Here is a 25,115-nt window from a genome sequence, read left to right as displayed (position 1 = left end):
TTAGTTGAGTCAGACTGAGATTTTCAAAATTTCAGGAATTTTTTAGACTAACTTGATTGTTTACTCTAGAGGTGACAGGAAAAAGTATTCCAGTTCTTGGTCCACTTGTGGATTCTAATGACCAATCATCTCAATCTATTGTTTCTGGTTAAATCCCGGTTAAGGGAGGAAACAACTGTCTTAGTCATTTCAAGTTTTTCAACTAGCACAAAGCCACCCACGATTTTCCATCTGAAGTGAGTGAAAGTCCTTCTAGCTAGCTCCATTCTCACTCCTCAAGACATTCCCGCAATGAGTGAATAGACATTGTTAATGATGGAGCTTCGTTAGTATTCTTGGTTCAGCGATGTATATCCTTCCCATACAAGTAGGAGGGGGAAAGGGCACTGAGTGTCAATAATTACTTGATCAATGTTTATATATTGACCGTCAACAGAAGCAATCTAACGGATGGACCAACTGTTACTTTTTACAATTAAAGGAACCAAAAGTCTCAATTAAGGTTGACCAGTGAATTTATCAAACTAAATAACTAAAATTATAATTTAATCCTAAGAAAAAAATATCAAGAGTTGTCACTTTCAAAAATGATTTACCTAATAATCATCCTTGAATGCAAATAAAATTATCATTCGCATCTAATAGTGGTGAAATTAAAATTGTTTTACGATAATAATTAATTTTCAATAAAACATACTCTTCGAGTGGTATTAACTCTCCTTCATTTGCTATCTCAACACCATAATTTAATTCTTCATATAATCTTTCATTTGCATTAATTTTAGTAGAATAATTTTTCATTCTTAAATATAAGATTTTTAAAAATGATTATTGTTCTAGGCATCCAACGCCCAGATGAATCCAAAATATCTCAATCCATGTCATCCTTATAAGCAAACAGATCCAACAATTTACCCTTGATAAAAAAAAAATCTTATATCTGCCTGAAGCCATGAACTATGTCTACAATGCACAATATCAAACACCTAAAAAATATCATAACGACTAGTGAAAATCATGGAAATCAAATAATTACCAGGGTTATGTGGTTACGTGTAAAGAATCAACCAAGCATATATAAGAAAAACTAATCCATCTAAGGTATGCAACACCATCAAGCACATACCTTAGTTGATATGAAATTATTCTAACTTAATTAAAATTTTCAAATTTATGTCCTGAGTATACAATTATATTAAATATTTAAAAAAAAAATTTGTTATTCACAATAATTATATCCAACTCAAACAAGATTATTTTCAATATATCTATGATCTAGACAAGAAATCCAAGATGCATACATCATTATTCAATTTTACTTACATCTTAATTCTTACCCTCACTAACCTGAATATCAATCTTTTGAAGTGTCCCTTTTTTGTAAGAATTCAAGAAACACAACAAAGTGCATGATCTCTACCCTATTGACTAGTGAAGTACATTAATGTTATTGAAAATAATATTCGTAAAATATTATTGAAAATAGAACATAATATTATTGAAAATAATATTCAAAAAATCATATAGCCTTTAAGTATTTTTATATAGTTTTAATAAAAAAATTATCAACAAATGTTTGTTAGTTTTATTAAAAATGTCAACCGAGGGATTCGAATCCGTGATGTCTCTCTCTCATCATTTTCCAATCATTGGGTCAAGCTTAGATTTCCAAGATAAAATTATCTCTAAATATTTCATTTTTCCCTCCCACTACCCTAAACCATTACTATTTATTTTGTAGAACTTCAACCAATCCCACCACTCTCGATGGGGTTTTGTCTGAATAATTTCAAAGAACAAATGAAAACCATGAGACTTCCATAAAAAATAAGAATAAAAAACCTTGGATATGTCCGTCTGGTTATAGTCAAAATATATATTGTGACTAGATAACTGTATTTACAGCCTATGCAGAAATGTGCAAGTGGAGCCATGCAGAAATGTTATCTACTGGAAGAACGATTATGAGCATTTGCATTTCTATTGTTTGCAATAAGCACATCCAGTTGGGTCGTGGCGGGTTGCAAAGAGGAAATACCAGTCCGTCGGACGGGTTGTGGACCTGGTGGCTTTGAATTTTGACCTTGTGTTGGCGTAATTATTCGCTGTGCAATAGACTCATCGTAAAGCTGACTTAAATCTAGACTTCCACGCATTCGTCCAGTGGGAGTCCAATTCTGTTCTGATTGCGGACTGAATAATTCTTCAGGCCTAGAAACTGACTGTGCTGTATTTCCTCTTTGCTCTCCTGTTAACCCCTGGAAAGGTGTGCCTGCTACAGTACTTAGATTTTGAACCGAAACAGATTGCGTCCATCTGGCAGGTTGGTTAGGAACCATACCCCTATGAGTAGTAGCTCCAGCTGTCGGAACATTCCTAGCATGGGAACTACCTTGTCTGGCAGCCAGTGCACCACCCCTGGCTGCTACCTGAAAATTCCCAGATTGTGGAACACTTTGCTGGATGTGGGACCACTGGGTATTAGATGATGTTGATGGGGGTGGCCAGCGATTCAAAGCTTGCTGCAGATGCGAATTTCTAAATTCAGAAAACACATTTGCTCTGTATTGATTCTGCGGTTGAGTTGGCACTGACGTATTTATAAGAGGTACCCGATTCTGATTTCAATGAAAAGTAAAGGGTAAGTACAATACACACAAAGTAACCCATAAAAGTAAGGCTCTTCTAATGATTTTCAACTTCACAGTGAAAGAAATAAATTACAGGCATCAATGACTATTACATTATAAGAAATGAAGATTAACAAACCAATATAATGTATACTAGGACATACTCAAATCTCCAAAGGTTCCCCCTGACCATCTATATAATTTCTTTGAAAACATAAATCAATATCATAGTTTCGTTCTTTCATGAAACCAATTTTCTTACTACCAATTGACCTTTTTCTAAGATAAATTTTAACAGACTTTTCTTGATTTCTCAATGGTATATATATGATTTCAAGATTGGGTACACTTGTTTTAAGATGAAGAACATCTTAATCTTATCACTTATAAGTCTAGAATCTCAAGGTTGCAAATTAATTTTTTTTTTGTAAGGAGTTTTGATAAAAGAGCTTGCAGTTGATCCATGAGAGAATCTGTCTGATTACATAACGGAGTTAACGACATGAGCATGTTAATATAGATATGTGGTCACACAAAAACTGATATGATATGGAATGATCATATTCGAGGAAATATTGGTGTGACACCTATCAAGGAAAAGATGATAGAAATTCAAAAATTTGTTAAGGTGATTTGGATATTACAAAGTATGTCACTGATAGCACCGGTGATCAAATGATTTTTAACCTAGGAAAAGGGGTAAAGGGAGATCAAGAAAAACATTGGAAAAAATTATTAAAATAAATCTCATAATAAATAATATCCCTGAGAATTTGGTTTTTAACCGAATCCAATGGTATCATGTAATTCATGTGATTGACCTTTACCTAATGGGATGATTATTGTTATTTTGGAAACAATTTTTTACACAATGTAAGTTCAGCACATCTCTTTTATGTTAAGGTACCACAAGATATCAACACTGAAAGTTAAGGAACAACATAACATAGAACAGCAGGTTGTCACTACGGTACAGAGTAATAATATAGTACTAACAAACCAAACCTGGGTTGCAGTGTGATGCTGAAATGCAGGTGAATTTACACCTGAGACCTGAGGCGGATTCACTGGAGTTCGAGAAAAATGTTGTTGTCTTTCCGTATCACTTAGTATGGCATTCAAAGTATCTACAGAGGCAGGGTTGGACAAAGAAATATGAGGAGCAGCAGAGGAATTGCTAGGTAGCAAGGAACTATTCAAATTAGTTATTGAATTTTCCTGTGGTCCCAATGCCTGAGATTGAACTGGGAGGGCCTGAACAGCTACCGGAGTCCTATGAATATGTCTTGGCGCTGAGGATGACCTACCATACTCGTTAACTGAATTCATATGATTCATCTGCATCTGCAAGTTGCTTGGTCCCGAAAATTGATTATGCATGGCAGAATTAACAACAGGGTTATTGTCACGACCTGCAGATTCCTGACTAAATGCAGGAGAAACAGTATCGGGCAGAACAGGTAGCTCGGAGTTACCAACTGTTGGGGTATCAGAACTACTACGGCCAATATAAACTCCAGTCCAAAAGTCATCCGTTTGAGCGGCAACATTTTGATTAACACCAGTAGAGTTCATACCCAAGGAAGTTAAATTTGGGGAGACAAAATGACTATGAATAGATGCCGGGGGAGGTTTTCTTTCTACAATATCACAAGAGCCCACTGTATCCAAACCATCATCATCTTTAGTGAGGTCAACAGTACTAGGAGGGCAAGTAGATTCTTGTGGTTGAGTTTGTTCTTTTTCACAATTGGGTGCCTTCTTCTGCATCTTATCCACATCATGATCCTTTTCCAAGACTGCCTTCCATGATCCATTAGCAAAGACAATCACTTCCGTAATGTTCTCACCAACATTTTTCAGGATCTTTATTTAAAAAGAAAAATATAATAAGAGATTTTTATTTTTCACTTCCTTTCCTGTTCAACCTTTCATTAATCCCTAGGGTCAATTTGGTGTAACCTTAAAATTCAGAAGTGTGTGGTGGTTGTATGAAATTAATACAAAAAACTATAAACCAAATTTTTCACTCCCAATCTTAAGGTAATACCAATAACCAAACTGACTCTAGGTGTGAGATGATAAATAACAATACTCAATTGAAGGATTGAAGTAAATCAACTTGCCTCAACCATGTTTCGGTCAAGACGAATATCAGCATAACAGACATTCTGAATGCATCTAGGGCAGCGCCAGGATGGCCTTTTTGAATTTATATTAATGAAGTTGTCAAAGTCAAAACACTACAGTAACGAGAGAAGACAAATGTCAGGCAGAAGGGATGAAACAGATGAGGATTATATAAACATACACATACAACCACACCACAGACAGACTTATAGCAATTAAACACGTCATAAAATTTTCACTTTATCATGAGAAGGTATGATTCTAGATACATTTAAGCAAATTTTACTATTTTAGTACTTTTATCCATACTAAATACCAGAGAGAGAAAGGCATAAGTTGCAGCGACAATTTGCTGCACATTAAGTGATGCTAATGCAGGAATAGTCACCTGGAAATGTTTGCATGAATGCCCTTTAACAGGAGTCTTGATACGTGTAAAGCTGTTTTGCACAGATAAAACACAAGACCATCAACTTTTATCAAAAACAACATTAAGAAAACAGAAGGACAATTATAAAAAAATTGAAAATCCAATGTACTTTATAGATAATTGAACAAATTATCTTAAGCATAATTTCTGCAGAGAAAGCATTCCAGTAAAAAGGAAATAAGCCGCAAAATAAGTGTAACTGAAGAGTGATAGAGAAACCATACTTGCAAAACAAAGAAAACTTCAAAAGATGATAGCTAATGGCTTAATGCTAAAAATCAATGTTAAAATTTTAAATTACAAGAATTGTATGAAACGGTAGTTAACAACTTATATGTACAATTAGATTGTCGCTCACAGAAGGCATATGTGAAAGTACACAAACTAACAATTATCAAGCAATGAAGATTCATATCAGGAAGAACCAATTATCAAGCATCCAACAATATAGTAGACTAGTGGTGGCCAAAAATAAGGTCAGAATTAGAAAGTAATACATTAAAATAAAATATGAGGTAAAAAATATTAAGGTTTTGGGACAAGAAAATATAAATATAATATTCATTATAATGGTTATTTGATAGCAAACATCATTAGGAAAATAGAAATCAGGATAAAAAATTCACAATAAAATATTTTTAATATTTTAGATTTATTAATTAATTTCATAGATATTCTATTAAGTACTTTGTACATGACAGCCACATAATCATTGTTCATTCATATCTAACTGTAGCCCAATAGAGAAAGGTACCGGAAGTGAAAATAAGGCATAAGTTCCATTAAAGGTACCAGAAATGAATAAACTATATAATTAATAATTTAATATTAGAAATCAGCTAATTAAAGAGGACTTGTTACCTCTGACTTTCTACAATGAACACATAAAGTAGTTCTAACTACAATTCCAACACAAACATAGCCAAAGGAAACTCAATTTAACCAAACTCATTATTAGACCATCAACATATTAATTGTGAAAAGACACAAAGGATAACAGCAAAAATGACTAATTCACTCATTCTTCAAATTCAAGGTCAGCCAAGGGCAAAAATTTCTAATGGACTAGATCCAGAGACAGTGAGAGACTAAAATGGATCTCTAATAACAAATACCATCTATGATTACTACTATGCAACCAACAAAGCAAAGGAATCAAAAGAAAGATAAAGTTATCACTGATCAATGTCATGAACAGAGAAAATCACAACACACCTTATTGGACAATTAAGTGAAATCCGTGAAGCCCCCTCAATAATATCTGAATCTATATAAAGGCAAAAAGATAATGAATTATCAACAGTGGATTAATATAAAAAACAAAAAGACGTAGGGTTTTTTTTAGGGTACAGTTCATCCTAAATATCCAAATTATACCTAAATCAACAGATGTAACAGCAGGCTGAAGATAATCTTGAAGAACTGGATCCTCAAGCAAAGGTGTAACACTCATATAGGCAACAAGTACAACATAACGACCTTCACAATGATAATGGTTATAATACAGTAAGATGCATATATTGAAAGCTACTAGGATGACAGGGAAGAACAGTAGTTTTAAATACTTACCATTGAACTGACCCACAGCTTGAAGAAGATTTGTCCCAAATTTAAGCATACCAGTCACATTAGTTGGCACCTGTGCTCCAGGATCCTGATTAACAAAATGACAGATAGAAGTTGATGCCACACCCAAGAAAAAAGTCCAAACCAAATGTTTAAGAATGTATGAGCAAATATACAACAGACCATTTGAACATTAGTCCTATTGAGTACTCCTTTTCCATTGAGGAGAAAACTACAACATATACAATAAAAGTCAGTCAGCATCAATGCAGAACCTGCCCACACATTTAATAAAGCAACCATACTTCACTTGCTGAGGACTTATGAGGCATGCGGGTGTCTCAATGTTATCTGTTTGTGCCACCAATAAAAACTGCAGTTGAAGTATGCAATATGACTTAGAACAAAAACCAAAAAGAGAAAAAAAAAATCCATTATATACTACTATTGATGCGCCAAAGAAAATAGATAGTGATTGGAGGTACAAAAGAACCTAAAATATGCTAAACCTTAGATCAAATAATGAAGCAAGCAACATCTTCAAATATTATTTACAACACTACCCCCCAAGCTAGTGAATGGATGTCAATCATTCTCATATTGCAAGTAAGCTGCTAAAATCACCTAGTAGGCAGGCCCTAAGTTAAAACTAGGAGAAAGTGTCACACAACGGTTTGCAAAAGGGAGAGTTGTGCAAATATACCAAACCCATTGCAAATAATTTCTTCGAATAAGGCAGTACGTTTGGTGAAGAATAGGAAGATCATTAGGGTTCAAAGGTGCTATTGAAGCGGGATGGTCTTGGCCTACCATATGAAGGCTCATAGGTACAGACAAAGGTGCCAATGGTGGCTGATGCTCTGGGGCCTGAGCAGAAGCAAAAAATGGGCATAACGAAGGTGCCAATTGTTTCAATGAAAGCAGCAAATAGAGGGCACAATGAAGGTGCCAAATGATGCAATAAAGACCGTGAATAGAGGACACAATGAAGGTGTCAAATGCTGCAAGAAAGATAGTGAACAGAAGGTACAATATAAGTGTCAAATGCTGCAATTAAGGCAGCGAATAGAGGGCACAACAAAGGCGCCAAATGCAGAAATAAAGGCAACTAAGAGGGCTGCAATGAAGGTGACTAGGGTTTTTTCGCAGAAGCAGAGTCCCTAGATTAGGAACTTTGCTACCAAGTTTAAAACAGAAGATAATAAGCTTTGATACCATCTTGAAATATGACGGGAGAAGAAAATGAGTTTATAAAATATTATTTGATGATTCCCCAAAGATACAAGCTCTAACATGAATATATATGATAATCCTAACAAATAAAAATCAAGTCACACAAACCATGTTTAACAAAACAAGTCAATTCTTACAATTTTGTCTTTAAGAACTTCACTCTTGGTAATATGAAAATCAACCGCAGAAGCTCCATATCCAGGCTGCATTGCAGGTAAAATAATATTAAATATGTTCTCAGCAAGAAATAAGAACCAAATCGACAAATCACAAGGAACCACCTGGGCTTCAATCGATGCAAGTATAGGACCCAATTTAAATTTAGGATAGAATCTGAAAGAAAATCCACATGTAGGCAAATTATTACTATTACAGGTAAAATAAAGTGATAAATTCAAATGCACTATTTCTTATAGGTCCTTTCGTTTTTCCAAGTTGTGATTCTTGTCTATGGTGATAGTTGCAACTACCATGATATAAAAAACACACAAAGCAAAAGAGTGTTGTCTATATTAGAAAAAGAAAAGAAAAGATGTAGTTGAAGTTGAAGATATGTAGAAGAAGTTCATAGGACCCTACTTCTGCATTATTGTTGATATTACAGTACTGCAAGATCTAGGTCTGACATTTATAGTCCCCAAACTGCTGTAGACCTTTCCGATCTACACTAGGAAAAGACGATGGTAAGAAAACAAGACAATTAGAAGCCACCATATAGCAAAGAAGAAAATCTAACATATAAGCAAACCTCATCAGCAATACTAACAAGTTCTTCAGATTCTTTGGTTTGGAACCATCCAATTTCACAAGCATTCTACAATAATGAAAATTGTCAGTAGGAAATCCAAAACTGTATAAATGTCATGGTGCATAACATCTGGATGTTTATAGAGAAACATATTATAGGTACGCACAAAAGAGCTATAAATCCAATGTCACATTTTGCTCATAGTGATATAGATGAGTCGTGATATAAGAACCAAAAATCTTCAAGAACTAAAAAAGCATTCAGATTCAGATATCTGCATAAACTTCACGATTTGATAGTTTCAACACAATCATTATTCTTGCCAAAATAAAAGAGCATAATGTAGTGTGTTACAATTCCTGAAAAAATTTACCAAGTAATAGCTAATGAATGTTTGAAAGTTAATGATAGCGATGAGCAACAACATGGAAAAATGAACTTACCTTTATAGATATCAGCAATACCATCATAGCTGCTTGCGAACATTCATCATTTTTTAGTTGACATATCTACATGGGAAGGGGGGAAAAGTAAAAGCCTCAAACATACATGCACATCATAATTAAAAAAATAAATAAATAAAAATACGATGAAACTTGTTCCACACAGAATGCAATGGGAATCACCTGTTTCACGAGTAGTGGCAGATCATGAGCCTTGGGTGGAGTTTCGCCATTGGCAAGTGCATAATCAATGCCTCTGTAAAATGTAAAAAGTAAACCTAGTAAGTAAAAAGCGCAGCACATTAAATATATAAGATGGTGGGAGAAGATTAATTAGAAAGTACGAACCGAGAGAGCGAGAGGCAGAGGTTGTAAAATTCGTGAGGCTCGCCTCGGTTGCCAGGTTGAGCAATCCAAGCCAAACGGTCAGCAACTTTGTTGATTCTGAACATGTTCACCACTGACGGCGACGTATCCGACGGAAGTGTCAACGCCGGCGAACTGTTGTTCATTTGCACTCTCACTCGAACAAGACTTCCGTCCGTCGTCGTTTTCTTCGCCAACACAAGTGAGGGTTTCAATTTTGCCTCGTTATAAACCTTAGTAAATGCTCAACACTGTTTAGTTTAGTGGTAGGAACTTGGAAGGACGGGTCAATTCGGATCGGGTTTCGGGTACGAAAACAAAAATCACAGATATGTGCCTCTTCTCTTCTACTACAAAATCCATTCGGGTTCTGTAAGTTGAACCCGTACCCGATTTGATTAGTCTCGGATTGCCTACGTCAGAAATACCTTTGATCCGCGAAATCAGTCAAGTAAATCTATTTTTGTCTTGGGTTGGAGTTAGATTGGTTAACATGTGTCAAATTGACGAAATAGGCCAAACTAATTTTACAAACTTTTTTCGAAATGGGATTTATTTTGAAAGTAATTATGAAGCTAAACATGACATTTCGTCAATGGAATTGGCAAAAAAGGACATGGCATTTCGTTGGTGAAATAGGCATTCATCACGTCCACACCACAGTAGCGTTGGTTTCGTTGGTGGTATTAGAGGTTAGGTTGTAGGTGAGAGTTTCATTGTTGACCTGACGCACATGGAGTGGCCAAACAAAAAAATATATATACTAAAATTAAAAAAGATTTTACAAAAAAAAGGAAAAAATATATACTAAAATTAAAAAGAATTTTATAAAGAAAAGAAAAATATATACTAAAATTAAAATATTAACATAATAAATGAGAATTAATTTTCCTGAATATAAATGAAAAGAAAAAATATCAACTCTCATTTTTATTATGTAATTATTTAAAATTAATTTAATTATTATGTAATTAAAAAGAAAAAAAATTAATGGATTATCCCTCATTTATTATGTAATTATTTAAAAAGAAAGAAGAGAAAATAAATGGAAAGAAAAAATATGTAATTATTTAAAATTAATTTGGTTAATGTTTTTTAAGAAAAAATATATTATTTAAGAAAAAAATATGAAGTTCCATTAATCAAATTAATTTTAAATAATTACATAATAAAAATGAGAGTTGTTTATCAAAAGCTAGGTTCTTAGTATAGGCTGCTTTGTATATATTATTATTGTTGCAAAGGTTAATTTTCACAAACTTGTTTCAAATGTTGTAATTTAAATATAGGTGTACAAAACACCATCATTCTTTGCTCACTGTACAGCATCTGAGGCAACAATAGCAAGCAAGTTCTATATTTATATCTCTGTTTTTGCGCGTGCTTATGTAGGACGACTTTATGCCATAGCATGCCGCGTCTGTTATTATTTTTCTTAGGCGTGAACTTCTACTCTGCTTAGTGCGGGAGTGACTTGCAGTAGTGTGGTGCCCCATGTGTGGGTAATTTGGTCCTTACGTATTGATTAGAGATTAAAGATTGGAGATGTGACCTAAACTTTTAGTAGAAAGCACAATGAAATTCATTCTAGATGAAAAGTGTAAATTAGTATAAGCGAGTTAAATTCGAAAGATATGATTTGAGAAATTGAACGTGGCTTAAACTATAAACCTTCATCCTTTATTTAATTATAATCTTTCATGACCACGATTATCAAAACTTGAAAATATATTACTTCATCTGATCAAAATTTTAACAATACACACGAAGTAGAAAGATTATATATATATATACGTAATGAAAAAGTGTCAAGTAAACATTTGATCGAGGAGTAAGACGAGTGCCATGGCAAAGGCAGGATCAAAGCCAGGGTGCACAATCAACTGAAAAATCTCTATCCCAAAAGAGACACTTTTGGCGTTAGCTTCCTTCCTCTTGATTTCAGCCACGACCCTTCCGCACTCATCCAACACCTTACACGTTCGATGTGCGTAGGAACCCTCTATGGTAAACGCCGCACACCGTTTATCTGAATGTGAAGAAGCTCCACGGTACACGTAGGCCTGAACGTTGGTGTTGCCATGTAAAATATTCACATGCTTCCTTACACAACAAATTGGAGTCTTTGATGACTTAGACAAGTTACTACTCCTCCTCCTAGTCCTCGTACGCATGTTATTAATATTGTTCCCCACTTCCCCTTCATACACAAACCAGCTATCTAACAATCCAAGCCTCTGCACATCGTCAACCATAAACTATATATTACTTCTCGTTATGTAGATAGGTGTGTATATATATATTTTTATATAAACAAATTAAAAAGAAAGAAGAAAAAGTAATGGAGTGATAAAAGATAACATAAAGAATATATAATGAAGAGATAGATATACCCTGCGGCGGCACATGGTGAGGATAGATTTTCCTGAGGCATCCATGAGAGTGACTTCGTTGGGTCGACCAATATAATTGTCGACACGATACACCAAATTTCCATAAGAATCAATCACCGTGAATCCATTGCAACTCATTAGCAAGGATTTTCTCCAAACTGTTAGGGATGTGTACAACTTTTCTGCTGCCTTCTTTTTCTCCTCATCATCATGCTCACGCTCTTGTTCCTCGTGCACCGCTCTTGACAGCGATTTGAGCCTTGGAAACACTCTCATCTCTCTTTCTCTCGGTCTGATCTTAATGGAATCCACACTCTCTTATTTTCTAGTTTCTACCTTGCTAGCTAGATTCTCTGTCTTAAGTTTAAACGGGGCCAAGGGACATATTTATATACTATATTATTTACACTGACAACGTACGTCTTGAAAATAGAGATAATAAAAGAATGCTTTAGTTGGTTTCCAATTCTGCTGCTACCAACATGGGTGACAATATGACATGTTGACATACCAACCCTTAATAGCACACACACTCTTTCTTGGATGAGCACGTATTATTGTATAGGGCCAGGACGTTGATGTGTCATTTAAAGGCACATTATTATTATTACTTTCTTTTTTCTTTTTTGGGGTTTTATCCCAACATTTTATTCAATAATAGTATAAACTTAACAGATTTCATTTAATATTAACGTGGTTTGATATATATTTAAAATTATGTAAAGTTCAAACATGTTTACATAGTGCCTAGACTGGAATCCTCTTGAGTTGGAAATTAGCTGCATGTTCATGCAGTTTGTTTATTTGGTAGTGTTAATTTGTTTAGATTATTGCTTCGTAAACTCCTTTTTAACATGTGAGATTTCTTGAAGAATTTTAAAAGCAATCTTCTACGTATCTACTAGCTAGTATCTTTTTTTAGTTTTGCAAGAAAAGGCGAATTGAAAAGATATTTCGAGAGATCCAAGAAGAAAAGTATTGACATTGAAATTCTTCAAGTAACAGAAACAGATGTTGGGGAAAGGCGACGCGTGGCTAATTTGCATTAAAGGTCGATCTAGAAGGATTCCAAAACTCTACTACTATACATTTTTTATTCAAGCAGATCTGGGCTGCTTATTTTCCTATAGTTACGTCTATACACAGACTACTACATGCAGATTAATTCTTGAGAAAGAACAGGAAGCCAACAAGTGAGCGACATTCCAGAGGGAGGACACACTAGTGACTACTAATGGGTAGAGAGAGTCATCAAAAGAAAATTTGATATTGGTAAAGGAAAATATTAACAGATATTTTTGGGATATTATTGTTTAAAAAAATAGAAATGGCCTACCAGCCAGTGGTGTGGCCTTTCAATTGGTCAAGCAGCTGAAACTTGCATCTGGTCTGTGGTCATATGGTGCGTGCTGCCATTAAAAGCATAGGAGACTAATTGGTTTGACCAAAAACAGTGAGGGGACCTCATTGATATAAATTATGTTTAATTATACCTAATTTTTTTCTGTTTCTTTTGTGTATCTTGATTTTACAAAGTTAATTGAGCTTTTTTATTTTTTCTAAAAATAAACAAAATTTGTTTCATTGGTAATTTTCTCTTACCAATTAAAACCATCAAAAACTCATTTTTCCTTTAATTTTTTACAACTCACCTACTAAATATCAAAGTTAATCTAAAATAAAACTAAAAAAAGTGGGATACCAATCTTTTTATTGATTTAATTAATACACCGATCTTCTTCTTTTTTTTAATTCAAGTGGATGAAAATAAGGCTAGATTGTATCTTCCAGTGGGAACCACATAAAAAGATCCAATAAGATAATTTCCTTGAAATTGGATGCCAGTCCCATGCATGGGAAGCTGAGGGTGGTGGCCAACATGAGCATGCATGCTAGCTAAGAAGTAAGAATGATAGCTAGTATTATATTTCTTTTTATCATTAATAATACTAATTAATAGTGCTTTATTTGAAGATTAAGCTTGGTAAGATTAGATATGGAGAGGAGGTGATGTGATGTAGATAGGAAATCTAATGTCCTGTACCACACATCATCATCTGCAGTCACTTGTGTGGACTTGTCCTCAGATTTCAAACATGGTTTTTCTCTCTTTTTGTGGTAGCCAGAGCTTTCCAACCGACCCTTGCCGCATTTGGTTACGCTTTTATGCCTATTGCCTAGTCTCACGCACAAGTCTTTTTCCCAGCCCCGTCATCTCCCCAAAAGGATTAGATATAGTTTCAGATATGTGTTAATTATTAATTACCAATTGTATCAGTAGACATGCATGGGTTCTTAAAATAATCCCCAGAAATTGCTAATTTAATTTACATATTATACAAGATAAATGTTAATAATACGCTCTTTTTATTTATTAAAGTTCATTAAAAATTATAAAAATATAAATAAAATTAATTAAATATAAAGTAAAGCTGATTATTAATAAATTTCAAGTAATATAGAAAGTGTACTGGCAACATTTTTCTATTGTACATTTGTACAAATATGACAATAATCTTGTTTGTTTGCTATGCTGGCAAAAGAGTGTATTTTTCCTTGATTGTTTTTGTGGTCGTTTGGCTTTTAAACTCTGCACTTTAATTTGCTATCCTCCCATAATTAAGGATCCACGGATACCACAAACTGAAACGGTGGTCACCAGTAGGCCAGGTTGGTCAGATGGGAGGTTGAATTCAAGAAAAAGATATTCAACATGGCCCGAAGAAGGTCAAAAAACTCCTAATCTAGTTATTAACTGGAGATTGGTAGGGATATTTGGTGCTCATTTGATAAATACGCATGATTATTATTTTTTAATTACTATATTACACCTTTTAATGTAACACTTATAAATAATATTAATTCAGTACACATAAATTTCAATAATTTGAATTAATTTTATTACTCGATTTTAAATTATTCTATTTAGGGACTGACATGAGCACTATATACCACCATGCAGGAGGACACGTGACCCTATTACTACATGCAAAAGATAGTAATTTTAGTGGGTCCTGCTTAGATAATAGATATCCATCGCTGCCAATAGTTTGTAAACGTCGACCACGTGCCTGAGGACCAACTAGATTTTGGAATTCTGTGATGATAATAACCCTTGTTGATAAGTCCATCATTTTTTTCTTTCATTTTATTTGTCATTTAAAATAATAAATATATTTTAAAAATATTAATAAACTATATCGGTTTTTAGAATAAAATAATTTTATTTCACTGAAATATTTTTTCAAGGTATCCAATTACACTATTTCATTTTTATTGACAAAGCAATTGGCGGTGTTTCCTAGAAAGAATCTCTTAATTTTTGTTGTTGCGTCCATCATCCAAGAACTCCTCCAAAATGTTTGCATTAACATGAATCTATACTTGAGTTCAAAAAATTTTGTTGATTATTTTTAAGTGTTACACCTACATTGGTGATATTTAATTTTTAAATATTATTAAATTTAGCTCTCAAATAACACAATTTTATATATGAATATAATATTTGTGTGGATTATGGGGTTAAAATGTGGCTAGACACTTCAATTTTATAAGGATAGTTAATTTTGGTGATAGTGAATTAGCGATCAAGAAACTGAAGAAGATTTGCTAAAAATAAATGTTTCATTGAATTGAAAATTTTAAATCTTTAAACAAACAGTAAAAAAAAGTTTAAAAATTAAAAATCAAAGGGAAATAAAATGAAAAGTAACTTATATTGGATACAGATTCACAGCATTCCTCTTCCTTTTTATACTGAAAAAAGTGGCCCACACAACATTCCTGTTCCTTTTTCATAATGGGCTTCAGTCATTCCAGAGTAACAGCCCAAAACAATTGAGGGCACATGAACCCCCTACGACTAACCACATACCTTTAGATTTCGGACCCAATTAAATCTTTAGGCTGAAAAAATAGAAAAATGTTATTTAACTCTCCGATTCTACTAGCATACCTCCTTTTGTGCTTTTCTTTTTCCTTCTGAAATTGTCTTTTCCCGGAAACTACGTTCCCAGAACTATTTGGGTAACCACATTCCAGAATTTTTGGAAGTATACGTCCTACAGGAAATAATTTTCTGGAAGCTAATTTTGTGAAATGCAACGATGGTGGTGCATGATTGATGGAGTGTGACGGTGTTGGATGGATATCATTAATGACGTTGGCAATAAACAACACATGTAGGCTAGATCTTAGCTGCTTTTGTTGGTGTAGTTTGGTGGTGGATGTTCATGCAAGCAAATTGCCATGGCTGACTTGATTTGCGGTGATGATGGTCCTAAAATGCACATTGTAAAAGATGGGAGCGAAATCAAGATAAAATAATCATGTGGTTTCTTGTATCAATTTTTTGTTGTTTCATTTGTTTATGTTCATCTTTTACCATCTGGGAGGGTCTCAGTTCTGGTGATCTCATATGCTGATCTGCTTATGCCCACGTCACATAAAGGAAGCTCACAAACGAGTCTTTGCAGCCTAAGCGCATGGTATAATTTTCGACATTCTCTTATGTGGTCTCAAGGCTGTTTCCTCGGCACCGTATGGAGACCGTCAAACTATGTCCATGAGACTCTTATCATGATATTGCTATTTCTATGCATATCCTTGTGGATTATGTATATTACTTTCTGGGAGGAAAAACGTCAAAAAAGGCTGAAGGGAGGTACAGTTAACAAATTTGAGATGTATACATAATAATATCCCAAAAAAAAAACACCACCACTACATTAGACAGCCTCTGCGTCTAGCTTTTACTTTCTGCACCTCCCATTTAGCTTCTTGCAACCTCCAAATTTTGAATATCTCTAAAATATCCTTTTCAGGTTATAACTTTCCTCCTCCTCCCTATTTCTCCTAAAGGACTTCACACCTCCTTGACCTATTCTCTGCAACTTCACACTAAAGGTGTCTTGTCTCCATCTACTCCACGCCGAAGAAGTCATTGCAGTAAAAGTCATCTCCAGTTGGGTTTTATTCCTTATCGTGACAAACATTGGTGTTTTTTTACATATTGGCTGCTTTCATTCATCTCCACAGCTTTGAAGTTGGGTCAAGGTTGGGAGTTTTCAATTTTTCCAAAGTTTTTTTTTGGACTACGCATTCTGGAAGTATAATAGTGCCAAAATGTTCCGAAATGGGTATTCCAGATCTCTATTATAACTAAAATGGAATGAGTGTCCCGTAATTATAATCAGTCTATGGAATAGCCTCTCCGAAAAACAAGGAAATACCATCCAGAAAATGTTATATACCTTCAAATTGGTCATTCCATAATGTAAATAGCAATTCTGGAAGGTATTTTCACATTTTGTGGAACTAATTATAAGTCTATGAAGGCCAATTTTGTCCACTCATATTAACTAGGGGTGCAGGAAGCAAAACGGGTTGTACAGAAAGCAAAAGGAAGAAAAGAAAAAAATAATATTTTTTAAACAATTAAATGTGATGTATAAGGAGTATGAATGTAATATTTTTTAAGGAGTATAAGATGTTAGTGCAGGCATAGAAAAAATAGAAGAAAAAAATTATGTAATTTCCCAAAACCTTTGTATGATACTCAAAGGAATTTTATCCGAAAACTAACCTTACAGTAATGTTATTTGGAGATATCACGTAAAAAAAAAATTAATGTAGGTTGGTTTTGATACAGACTTGCGTTTACAAAGTATGCACACTAAAAAAAAAAAACTAACCAGGATTTTATGCTCCAATTATCCAAATCAGACAAAATTCAACAATGATCAACATAAAATATAAGTATCTCACTGATATGGTTTTGTTACGTATGAAACGTTTGATTTTTGAATAATACCCAAATCCAATCACACCCGGTGTAGTCTATGGCTCTATGCAAAGATGCAGTAACCAATTTTCAAAAAACAATATGAAATAACTAAATGCCCAGTGCTCGTTCGGCCACGAGTCCCACGACAACTTTTGAATGAATAATGAATTTTTCTTTAAACTCCATTACGTCAAAGAAATTTCTATTATTTGATTCTCTTATTTTCAATGAATGGACTTTAATTATTTAAAATTTTCATGATGATCCCTTCTTCATTCATGTGCACCCATTTCTTTTGAGCCAAAAAATTACTTATGATTTGTTATAAAGCTCTTCTTCCAACACTTTAGTGCAATTATATACACAAAATTTGAATTAGACAAGATTGATTGAGTTAGAACAAGTCAAAATCAATTGTTCCACATGCTTGACATTAAATTTAAGTATGTTTAAAAGTTCAAATATGATTAATAAAGTTATATATTATAAATAGTGAATTAGATGTACTAAATTACACAGTTAATCTTTTTATCTTATTCATTTTTTATCCAGTTTGATTCCTTATTTTTCAAAAATTCTATGCTACCTATAAGCAATTCTTATTGAGGATAGGAGTTGGTGAACAATTGACTTGAAACTTGGAAGTTTGTGGAAGTCTGGGCTTTATACGTAATTGTCTTCTAGAAGAAGCCCACTTATTCACGAATCCCACCTTCTCTGATTTTCTTTTATTAAGCAAGTGGCGTGAAGTTAAGACATGATAGTTTTTTTTTTCTCCTCGTAGTGGCTAGAGAATTAATGAATTAAAAGTATTTTTTAGAAGTAATGAATTAAAAGTTAAGAAATAGCGTAAGACATATGATTAATTGTTAATTTAGAAATATGAATAAACTACAAAAGTATGCAATAAATGTTATCCCATTTTAGATTCATCATACAAAAGAAGCTTCTAGAACTAATTATAAGTCTATGCTCTTGTTTTGTTTTGTGGACAGGCTACTCCTATTAGTTGAAATCAATTTCAAACGAAGTTTCCCCTGGTCGGCAGCACAAACATATTCTTGAATTGAAATTCTAAGAAAGCTTGATGGAAGCGAGAGAAGAAAAAAAAGTAACTGCATATTGAAAAAAACATGCCATGAACATGACCTTTCCAAGTTTTATTTTTTAAATTAACAAGATAATCAATGCATTTATTGCATATTGACATCTGATAATCCTTCAACAGTGGTTAATTTCAAAATTGTCTTTTCAATATCAGTGAAGAATCAAGATTGGACACTAACAAACAATACACATACGTATACTACAAGGTGATTGCCTCTATTCAGCTATTCTCCCCTGCTTCGGGTGTGAAAAGGTTTTCTGTTTTGTTTTAATTCTTCGGTTAGCCATTTGTATGTAAAATTTAGAAAATGCCAAAACATGCAGAGTACATTGACAATTCGAAGATTTCGACATACAATTTATCTCCACTGATTAAAAGAATAAAGAAAGAGTGCTACCCTGTTTCTGTTTTTTACTTACATTATGTTCTTTGTTCTCCCATTCGTTATTTGACTTATTTCATCGTATAATTTACTCATATGTAAGTTGACAACTCGTGGTCTATGCGTGTTTCTACAAAGCAACTCGTGGTCTACGTCTACCAATGTTACTTTAGTGTATACAGTTAACTGTTTAATCAGTTAACATGGTAGAAGGTAAATTAGATATTGAATCATTGTATAAAAATATATTTATAAACTGATTATCTTATAAAGAAGTCAAGATATTGATGCAATATTGGTCCCCCCGGGCCTCCCCACTTTCTGTTTACTGAAGTTGATGTTATTATTGCTTTACTATGGTTACATCATATTCAAAGAAAAATCAAATTTAGGTCTATGATTTGAATGCAACATGTTAGATAGGTGATCTCATCCCATTCCATCACAAACAGTTAACAAGGGTTAAGCAAAATGCCGGATTCACAAATGCACCTTCGACACATACCCCACTATAAATTCGCATCGCACCAAACCCCATGCTGACACAGATTGTTGGCCGTGTGGTTTACTCGTTTGTTTTCTATCATTGATATATACACAGGAAAATACGTGAATAGAAATTCAGAAGTTTGGTGAACTTCCTGAAGTCATTATGCTCATTCTCCCAATCAATTGCGCATGGGATCTTCTCACATAAATAAAAATTACCCCCCCAGTGTGATTCATTCTGGTAATGAAAAACTCGTGTATGGCGTCAAACAACTGTAAATGGGGTGGATTTTTTTCTCTCCATATTTTGTTCTAATTTATAGTGAAGTGGTTGGTGAATGATATTTTTCAAACGACTTCATTTTTCTTATACTCTTTTCCTTCTTCTCCTTGCTCCGTGTTGATTTTCTGCCAAAGAGAAATTAAAGAGAAGTCTTATGTTACAAGTTATATACTTAATTTACTTGGACATATTTTCGAAGGTTTCATATTTAATTTCAAAGTCAAAAGGAAACATATCAACAGTAATCACTCGGTTCTTTTGTTTATTAATTTATTTTAGAGTTTAATTTTATGCTTTGTATGACTAATCAGAAATTATAATAAAATATTTTACGGTAACAACTAATCAAAAATTCATTATTCATTAATATAATTTTTTAAAGTAATTATTATAAAAATTAAAAAACTTATCGTGTATAATAATTAGATAATAATATAAAAATCTTTAGTATAATACATTCCCTATCTACTCTTTAATTATTTTAAACTAAACTGACCATATTAATTCAATTTGACCGCATGCTTAGCCATATGTAAGTGGCTTCAATTATCATATATGGCACATTTTTCTTATAGCAGTTGTTAGATATTTGCCACAAATATATTGGCATTATAAGGGATACACATCCACTTCTTTTTTCCGTCACGTGTGTGGTTTCGGTGGCTGTGAAGCGGAAGAATCATAATATCTATTAACTAGTATCAATATATTATATAATTTCAATTATAATGTTCCAAACATTTAATATTCTGTCAAAAACATTAAAGATATCAAATTATTAATAACTAAAAAATATTTCATGAAAATGAATGTGATGCATATGTTTTATTTAAAATTTGCCCCTACGCATATCTCTTTGTTCCGCCTTGAATCTTGATAAATGATTTCGTTCATTTCATTCTAATCGAGTTTGCTGTCATATATTTAACATATTTCTTTATATTATAAATTTAAATATTCACCTTTTAGAGTAATATTAATAATATTCTTCTTCTAACTTTAGTTATGTGTCCTAATTTTCGTTTTAGAATAGACTTTTTCTGAGTGCTGTAAAAAAAAAGACGTTTTCTTAGTTTTTATTTATTACAGATCAGTATTTATTAATCAGTTCATTAATAAAAAATAGTTAATTTCTTTAATTATATTTTTCAATTAATTATTATTAGGCATAACGAGGCCTTTATAAACTATAAATAAAACATATATCTTTTTAGTAACTAATCAAAATTTAAATTTTTAAAGAATTTTAAGCCAAATTTTGTTATACTTTAATTTATTTGTTTATCATTAATATACTACTTTTATTAATTATTATTTTTTTATCCGTGAAAATTAAACATGATATCAAGAATATATAACACTTACACACTCTATTTAAATAATTGAAATAAACCTCTTAGTATTAATTAATTAGTGATTTAAATAATAGTTTAATTACACTTCTCCGAAAAAAAATATAGTTAATTTATACTGCAATTTAAATAAATGGATTGCACATGCATCCATTTCCCATCACTTTTAAAAGTCATTCTTTTCGCATGTCTAAAATATTGACAAATTGTTATTCTTAGGACAAGCTGTCCAATCCATCGTCTCCGTTTTTATTTTTTCTGCTTTACCCTCACATTACGCTAAAGCAACGAACAAGAATGGGAATCATACTATGCGCGGCTCTTACCCAGCCACGTATTCAGTTGCTTGCAAATTAGTTACCGACCCCCACAGTTACGAAAAGTAACTACTGCTATATATTCTACTTTGACTGAAGCCAAGACGGGTATAACACCAGTTGAAGTTTTTCTTTGTGATTTGATAGAGTATACGATCGAGTTGAAGTTTTCTATTTTAATATCCTGTTTCATTTGATTTGATAAGGTAACTAACTACCCACCTCTATAGGTACGTCAGTCAATTATGACGAGATCATGGGTTAAATAACAAACAACTTTATTTGTTATTAGAGTGACTCTAACGTGCTTGTCGTCGTCCAAGTGGAATTTCTTGGTTAGGACTACCCTTTCCAACTATAAACATCCAGTTTTGAAACCACCAAACAAGAGGAGAGATTTTTTTAAATCAGCAAAAGTATATTATTAAAAGAGAAGGGTACCAGAGGTACCAAATAAAAAAAAAAAAAAGAGGGTTATATTATATTTGTATCAACGTAGGATATAAGTATTAGATAACCACTCCATGGCATAGTCATTGGGCCTTAACCATTGCCCCCCATTCTCGTTACCCCAACCCCTACATCAAATTACCCCTGCCTTAATTTATCACACGGCCAATTTATCACTACCCATCCACCAACTACAATTAATTCTCCCCTCACAATGATGGCAGTATTGAATAGCCATGCGCACAAACACGTATTAACACTTGACTCACCCACCAACAGACATACATATGATCAAAACGATAAGAAAGCATGTATGTATATTTGGATTTGTTATATAAGATTTAAGAATATATCTAATTTACCTTCAAAAAAGAATATATCTACTTTTTATTTTAATAGCTCTTACAAGTGATTGTATATCTTTATATTTATTTTTAGAGTAAATTATAATAAACACTTATGTAATTTACTTTTATTACATTGAACATTCCTATTTTTTAATCCTATAAAAAACATCTTAATCGTTGGTTTTTTGTTTCATTGGTCACCCTTTGTTTTCTTTTTAAAAAAAAGTCATCCTTTGATGTTTTAAATGTTAGAAACGTTTAGTTTGAGCTTCTCACATGAGAAATACATAGTTTTTAATGAATTTTATTTGCCTAAAATATTCTTATCCATTCATTTTAACTTAGCATTTGTTCCACATCAAAGTGGTTGTCCATACGTATATGTGCATAAAATAATTTATTAAATTTTAACAAGATCAATCAAGATTTAAAGTTCAATTGATTAAACAAATAAAATTGCATGTAATTGAATATTAAAATGGATATCAACAAAATTTTGCATGTCACTATTTAAACATCATTTTCCTTTTGTCTTTATTTTTTCTTTCATAAATGAATGTCTTTTTTTCTTCTTTTATTAACGAAAGTTTCATAAAATTAATAAATGAGGTTAAAAATAATGTAAAAAAATGATGAATGTAATAAAAGCAAATCACATATAAGTGATCATTGTAATGAACTCTTGTTTTTATTATCAAATTGAAACATCAATGCATATATATATATATATATATATATATATATATATATATATATATATATATATATATATAAATATCTTTATCGCAATAAGCTAAATTATTTATAAATGTAAAAGATAAATTTCGGATCAAAATATTCTCAAATAATATGCTTCACCAAGTCTATAAGAAGTTGTGGATGAATTTGTTTTCCATAATGATATACTTAATCTTCTTTGTATGTAAGTTGCAAATTCGGGATAATTCCTAATAGATACTTGAACTTTTGAGAAGTTATTATTGCCACCTGATCATAATCAAAATTAGTATTATATGTGTATAATTTATATTCAACAATTATGTTACGTAACATTATGCATGTATATATCATATGTTTGGTTGTATTCGTATGCTAAGCACGTGCTAGATTATATAGAATCGTAAATTAAGAGCGGAGCACTTTAAATGCAAGTTCTACATTTTCCCTTATTGATTCTTGACGTTGAGCATATGCTTTATTTGTTTTCCTTGTAGTATTGGAACAATATTGACAAACATAACCCAGTGGGGGATAAATGTCATTGGATTGGTTTAATACATTAATATCACTATTTAAATTTGCATTGCCAAAAAGACATGCCAAATTTTTGTCTTGTTAAGTTACTATTTCGAGCATAATCATGGGTTTAACATGATCACATTGAGAAATTTGCCTTTTCATACAATTGAATAACATTTTAATTCTCAGTGCATACAACCAATAATATAACCAAACATACCATTAACAATTTAACATCATGCGTTATTCTTCATTGTTGTTCATATTTTGTGTTTCTAAGAGTTGCCACTTTGTAGTTGTCTTAATTGTTAGAATCCATTAAATGTTTACCATATTTTTTTTAAGAAGAGAAGATTATGAAAGTAACGAGAATATTTAATAGATTTGCAATCAAAGTCATTCTTAAGAATATTTAGCTTAACTTAGCTGCATTTTCCCCCATCTAGTACACCCTTTGTATGATTTTGAATCTTTGATCCCTTAATTTGTTTTAAGGTATTCAATCCCTTAATTTTTTTTATTACAAATAAGTCCCTTTGTCATTTTTTCCTTCACTTAAAAATCTCAAATTTTCATTTTTAAAATATTCCCAAATTAAATAGATCAAATCATTTTAAATATTCATTCACCTAAAACACCATACTTTTATCGATTTTCATTCAAATTAAAAAAAAAATTATTTTTCTTCAAACCTTAATTTTACACCATACTAAATCTTTTGAAGTTTATCAAATTTATACTAATACTTTAAATTTTAAAATCATTTCATATCTTAAATTTATCATATATCTCCCACTATTTAAGAAAAAGAATATTTTTAGAGTCTTAAGTTGACTACAAAACTATTTTTTAATTTGAGAAATAGATTATTTAATTTATTCAAGAAGCCTTAAAAATAAAGTCACACACAGAACCAAACTTATTATTATTAATTGCCAAACAAATGAATAAAGATATCCTAATAAATAAAGGTCAAGTGAACCCCTTTCTTCTTATCCATTGCGCCCCAAAATATTCAAAGATATAACTAAAGTTTAAAACGTATCGACATACCACCACTAAAATTAAAATAAGGCTAGAATTGAAGGCACAATTAGCACCTGTATTGAAAAAATATTAAACGGTTTGTGTTATGTTTTAACCCATTTTCTGAATCTGAATTTATAGGAGGATAAAAGAAAAAATGTTTTTTACTGCAAAAAAAGAAAAAAAGAAAGAAAAATGTTATGTCTGCTAAATTTGAAATTTATTCGTTCGTGTGTCATGAAATGCTTTAATCGGTCTTTAAAAGCTAAAATTAAAATAACTTTGTTTTCCAGAAAACACAATATCTTTTATGGGAGATAAGATAATTCTATTCAAATTAAATATAATTATTAAAAATATAAACAATTGAATAGTCTTTTTAAACATTAAATTAAAAA

The 25,115-nt window shown here is 32.2% G+C and overlaps 2 protein-coding genes across 3 annotated transcripts; both read right to left on the bottom strand.

Moving 5' to 3' along the window:
• Positions 1-1,787: 1,787 nt before the first annotated feature.
• On the bottom strand, positions 1,788-9,957 carry LOC114376591 (E4 SUMO-protein ligase PIAL2-like). Of its 2 annotated transcripts, none has more exons than XM_028334768.1 (16): positions 9,529-9,957; positions 9,364-9,436; positions 9,181-9,246; positions 8,756-8,803; positions 8,569-8,651; positions 8,271-8,322; positions 8,127-8,192; positions 7,062-7,129; positions 6,940-6,988; positions 6,760-6,844; positions 6,568-6,669; positions 6,406-6,457; positions 5,149-5,200; positions 4,757-4,873; positions 3,636-4,496; positions 1,788-2,618 (listed from the first exon to the last, which is right to left on the bottom strand). In XM_028334768.1, exons 1-16 carry the CDS (start codon positions 9,690-9,692, stop codon positions 1,944-1,946), a joined length of 2,613 nt encoding a protein of 870 aa, XP_028190569.1. In that variant the 5' UTR covers positions 9,693-9,957; the 3' UTR covers positions 1,788-1,943. The 2 variants fall into 2 exon arrangements, with proteins under 2 accessions (XP_028190569.1, XP_028190568.1); XM_028334767.1 differs by having other exon boundaries at positions 8,738-8,803; positions 9,529-9,956.
• Positions 9,958-11,256: 1,299 nt separating this feature from the next.
• Positions 11,257-12,379, bottom strand: LOC114375469 (protein LURP-one-related 17-like). Its single transcript, XM_028333247.1, has 2 exons — positions 11,940-12,379; positions 11,257-11,783 (listed from the first exon to the last, which is right to left on the bottom strand). The coding sequence occupies exons 1-2, from the start codon at positions 12,213-12,215 to the stop codon at positions 11,355-11,357; spliced, it is 705 nt and encodes a 234-aa protein (XP_028189048.1). The 5' UTR covers positions 12,216-12,379; the 3' UTR covers positions 11,257-11,354.
• Between the last annotated feature and the right edge of the window lie 12,736 nt (positions 12,380-25,115).

Source organism: Glycine soja, chromosome 11 (assembly GCF_004193775.1).
Source record: "Glycine soja cultivar W05 chromosome 11, ASM419377v2, whole genome shotgun sequence".
Taxonomy (NCBI): domain Eukaryota; kingdom Viridiplantae; phylum Streptophyta; class Magnoliopsida; order Fabales; family Fabaceae; genus Glycine; species Glycine soja.
The sequence above is the reverse complement of the archived record's forward strand: the minus strand, read 5'-3'. Positions and strand labels throughout refer to the sequence as shown.

Bases quoted from the DNA above. Each gene is read 5' to 3' on its own strand.
- LOC114376591 (XM_028334767.1), bottom strand. From the start codon at position 9,692: ATGAACAACAGTTCGCCGGCGTTGACACTTCCGTCGGATACGTCGCCG. The intron at 6,458-6,567 runs GTATAATTTGGA...GCCTTTATATAG, and splicing joins TGTTACATCTGTTGATTTAG to ATTCAGATATTATTGAGGGG. The intron at 5,201-6,405 runs GTGTGTTGTGAT...TGTGCAAAACAG, and splicing joins TCACTTAATTGTCCAATAAG to CTTTACACGTATCAAGACTC.
- LOC114375469 (XM_028333247.1), bottom strand. From the start codon at position 12,215: ATGAGAGTGTTTCCAAGGCTCAAATCGCTGTCAAGAGCGGTGCACGAG. The intron at 11,784-11,939 runs GTATATCTATCT...GACGATGTGCAG, and splicing joins TCACCATGTGCCGCCGCAGG to AGGCTTGGATTGTTAGATAG.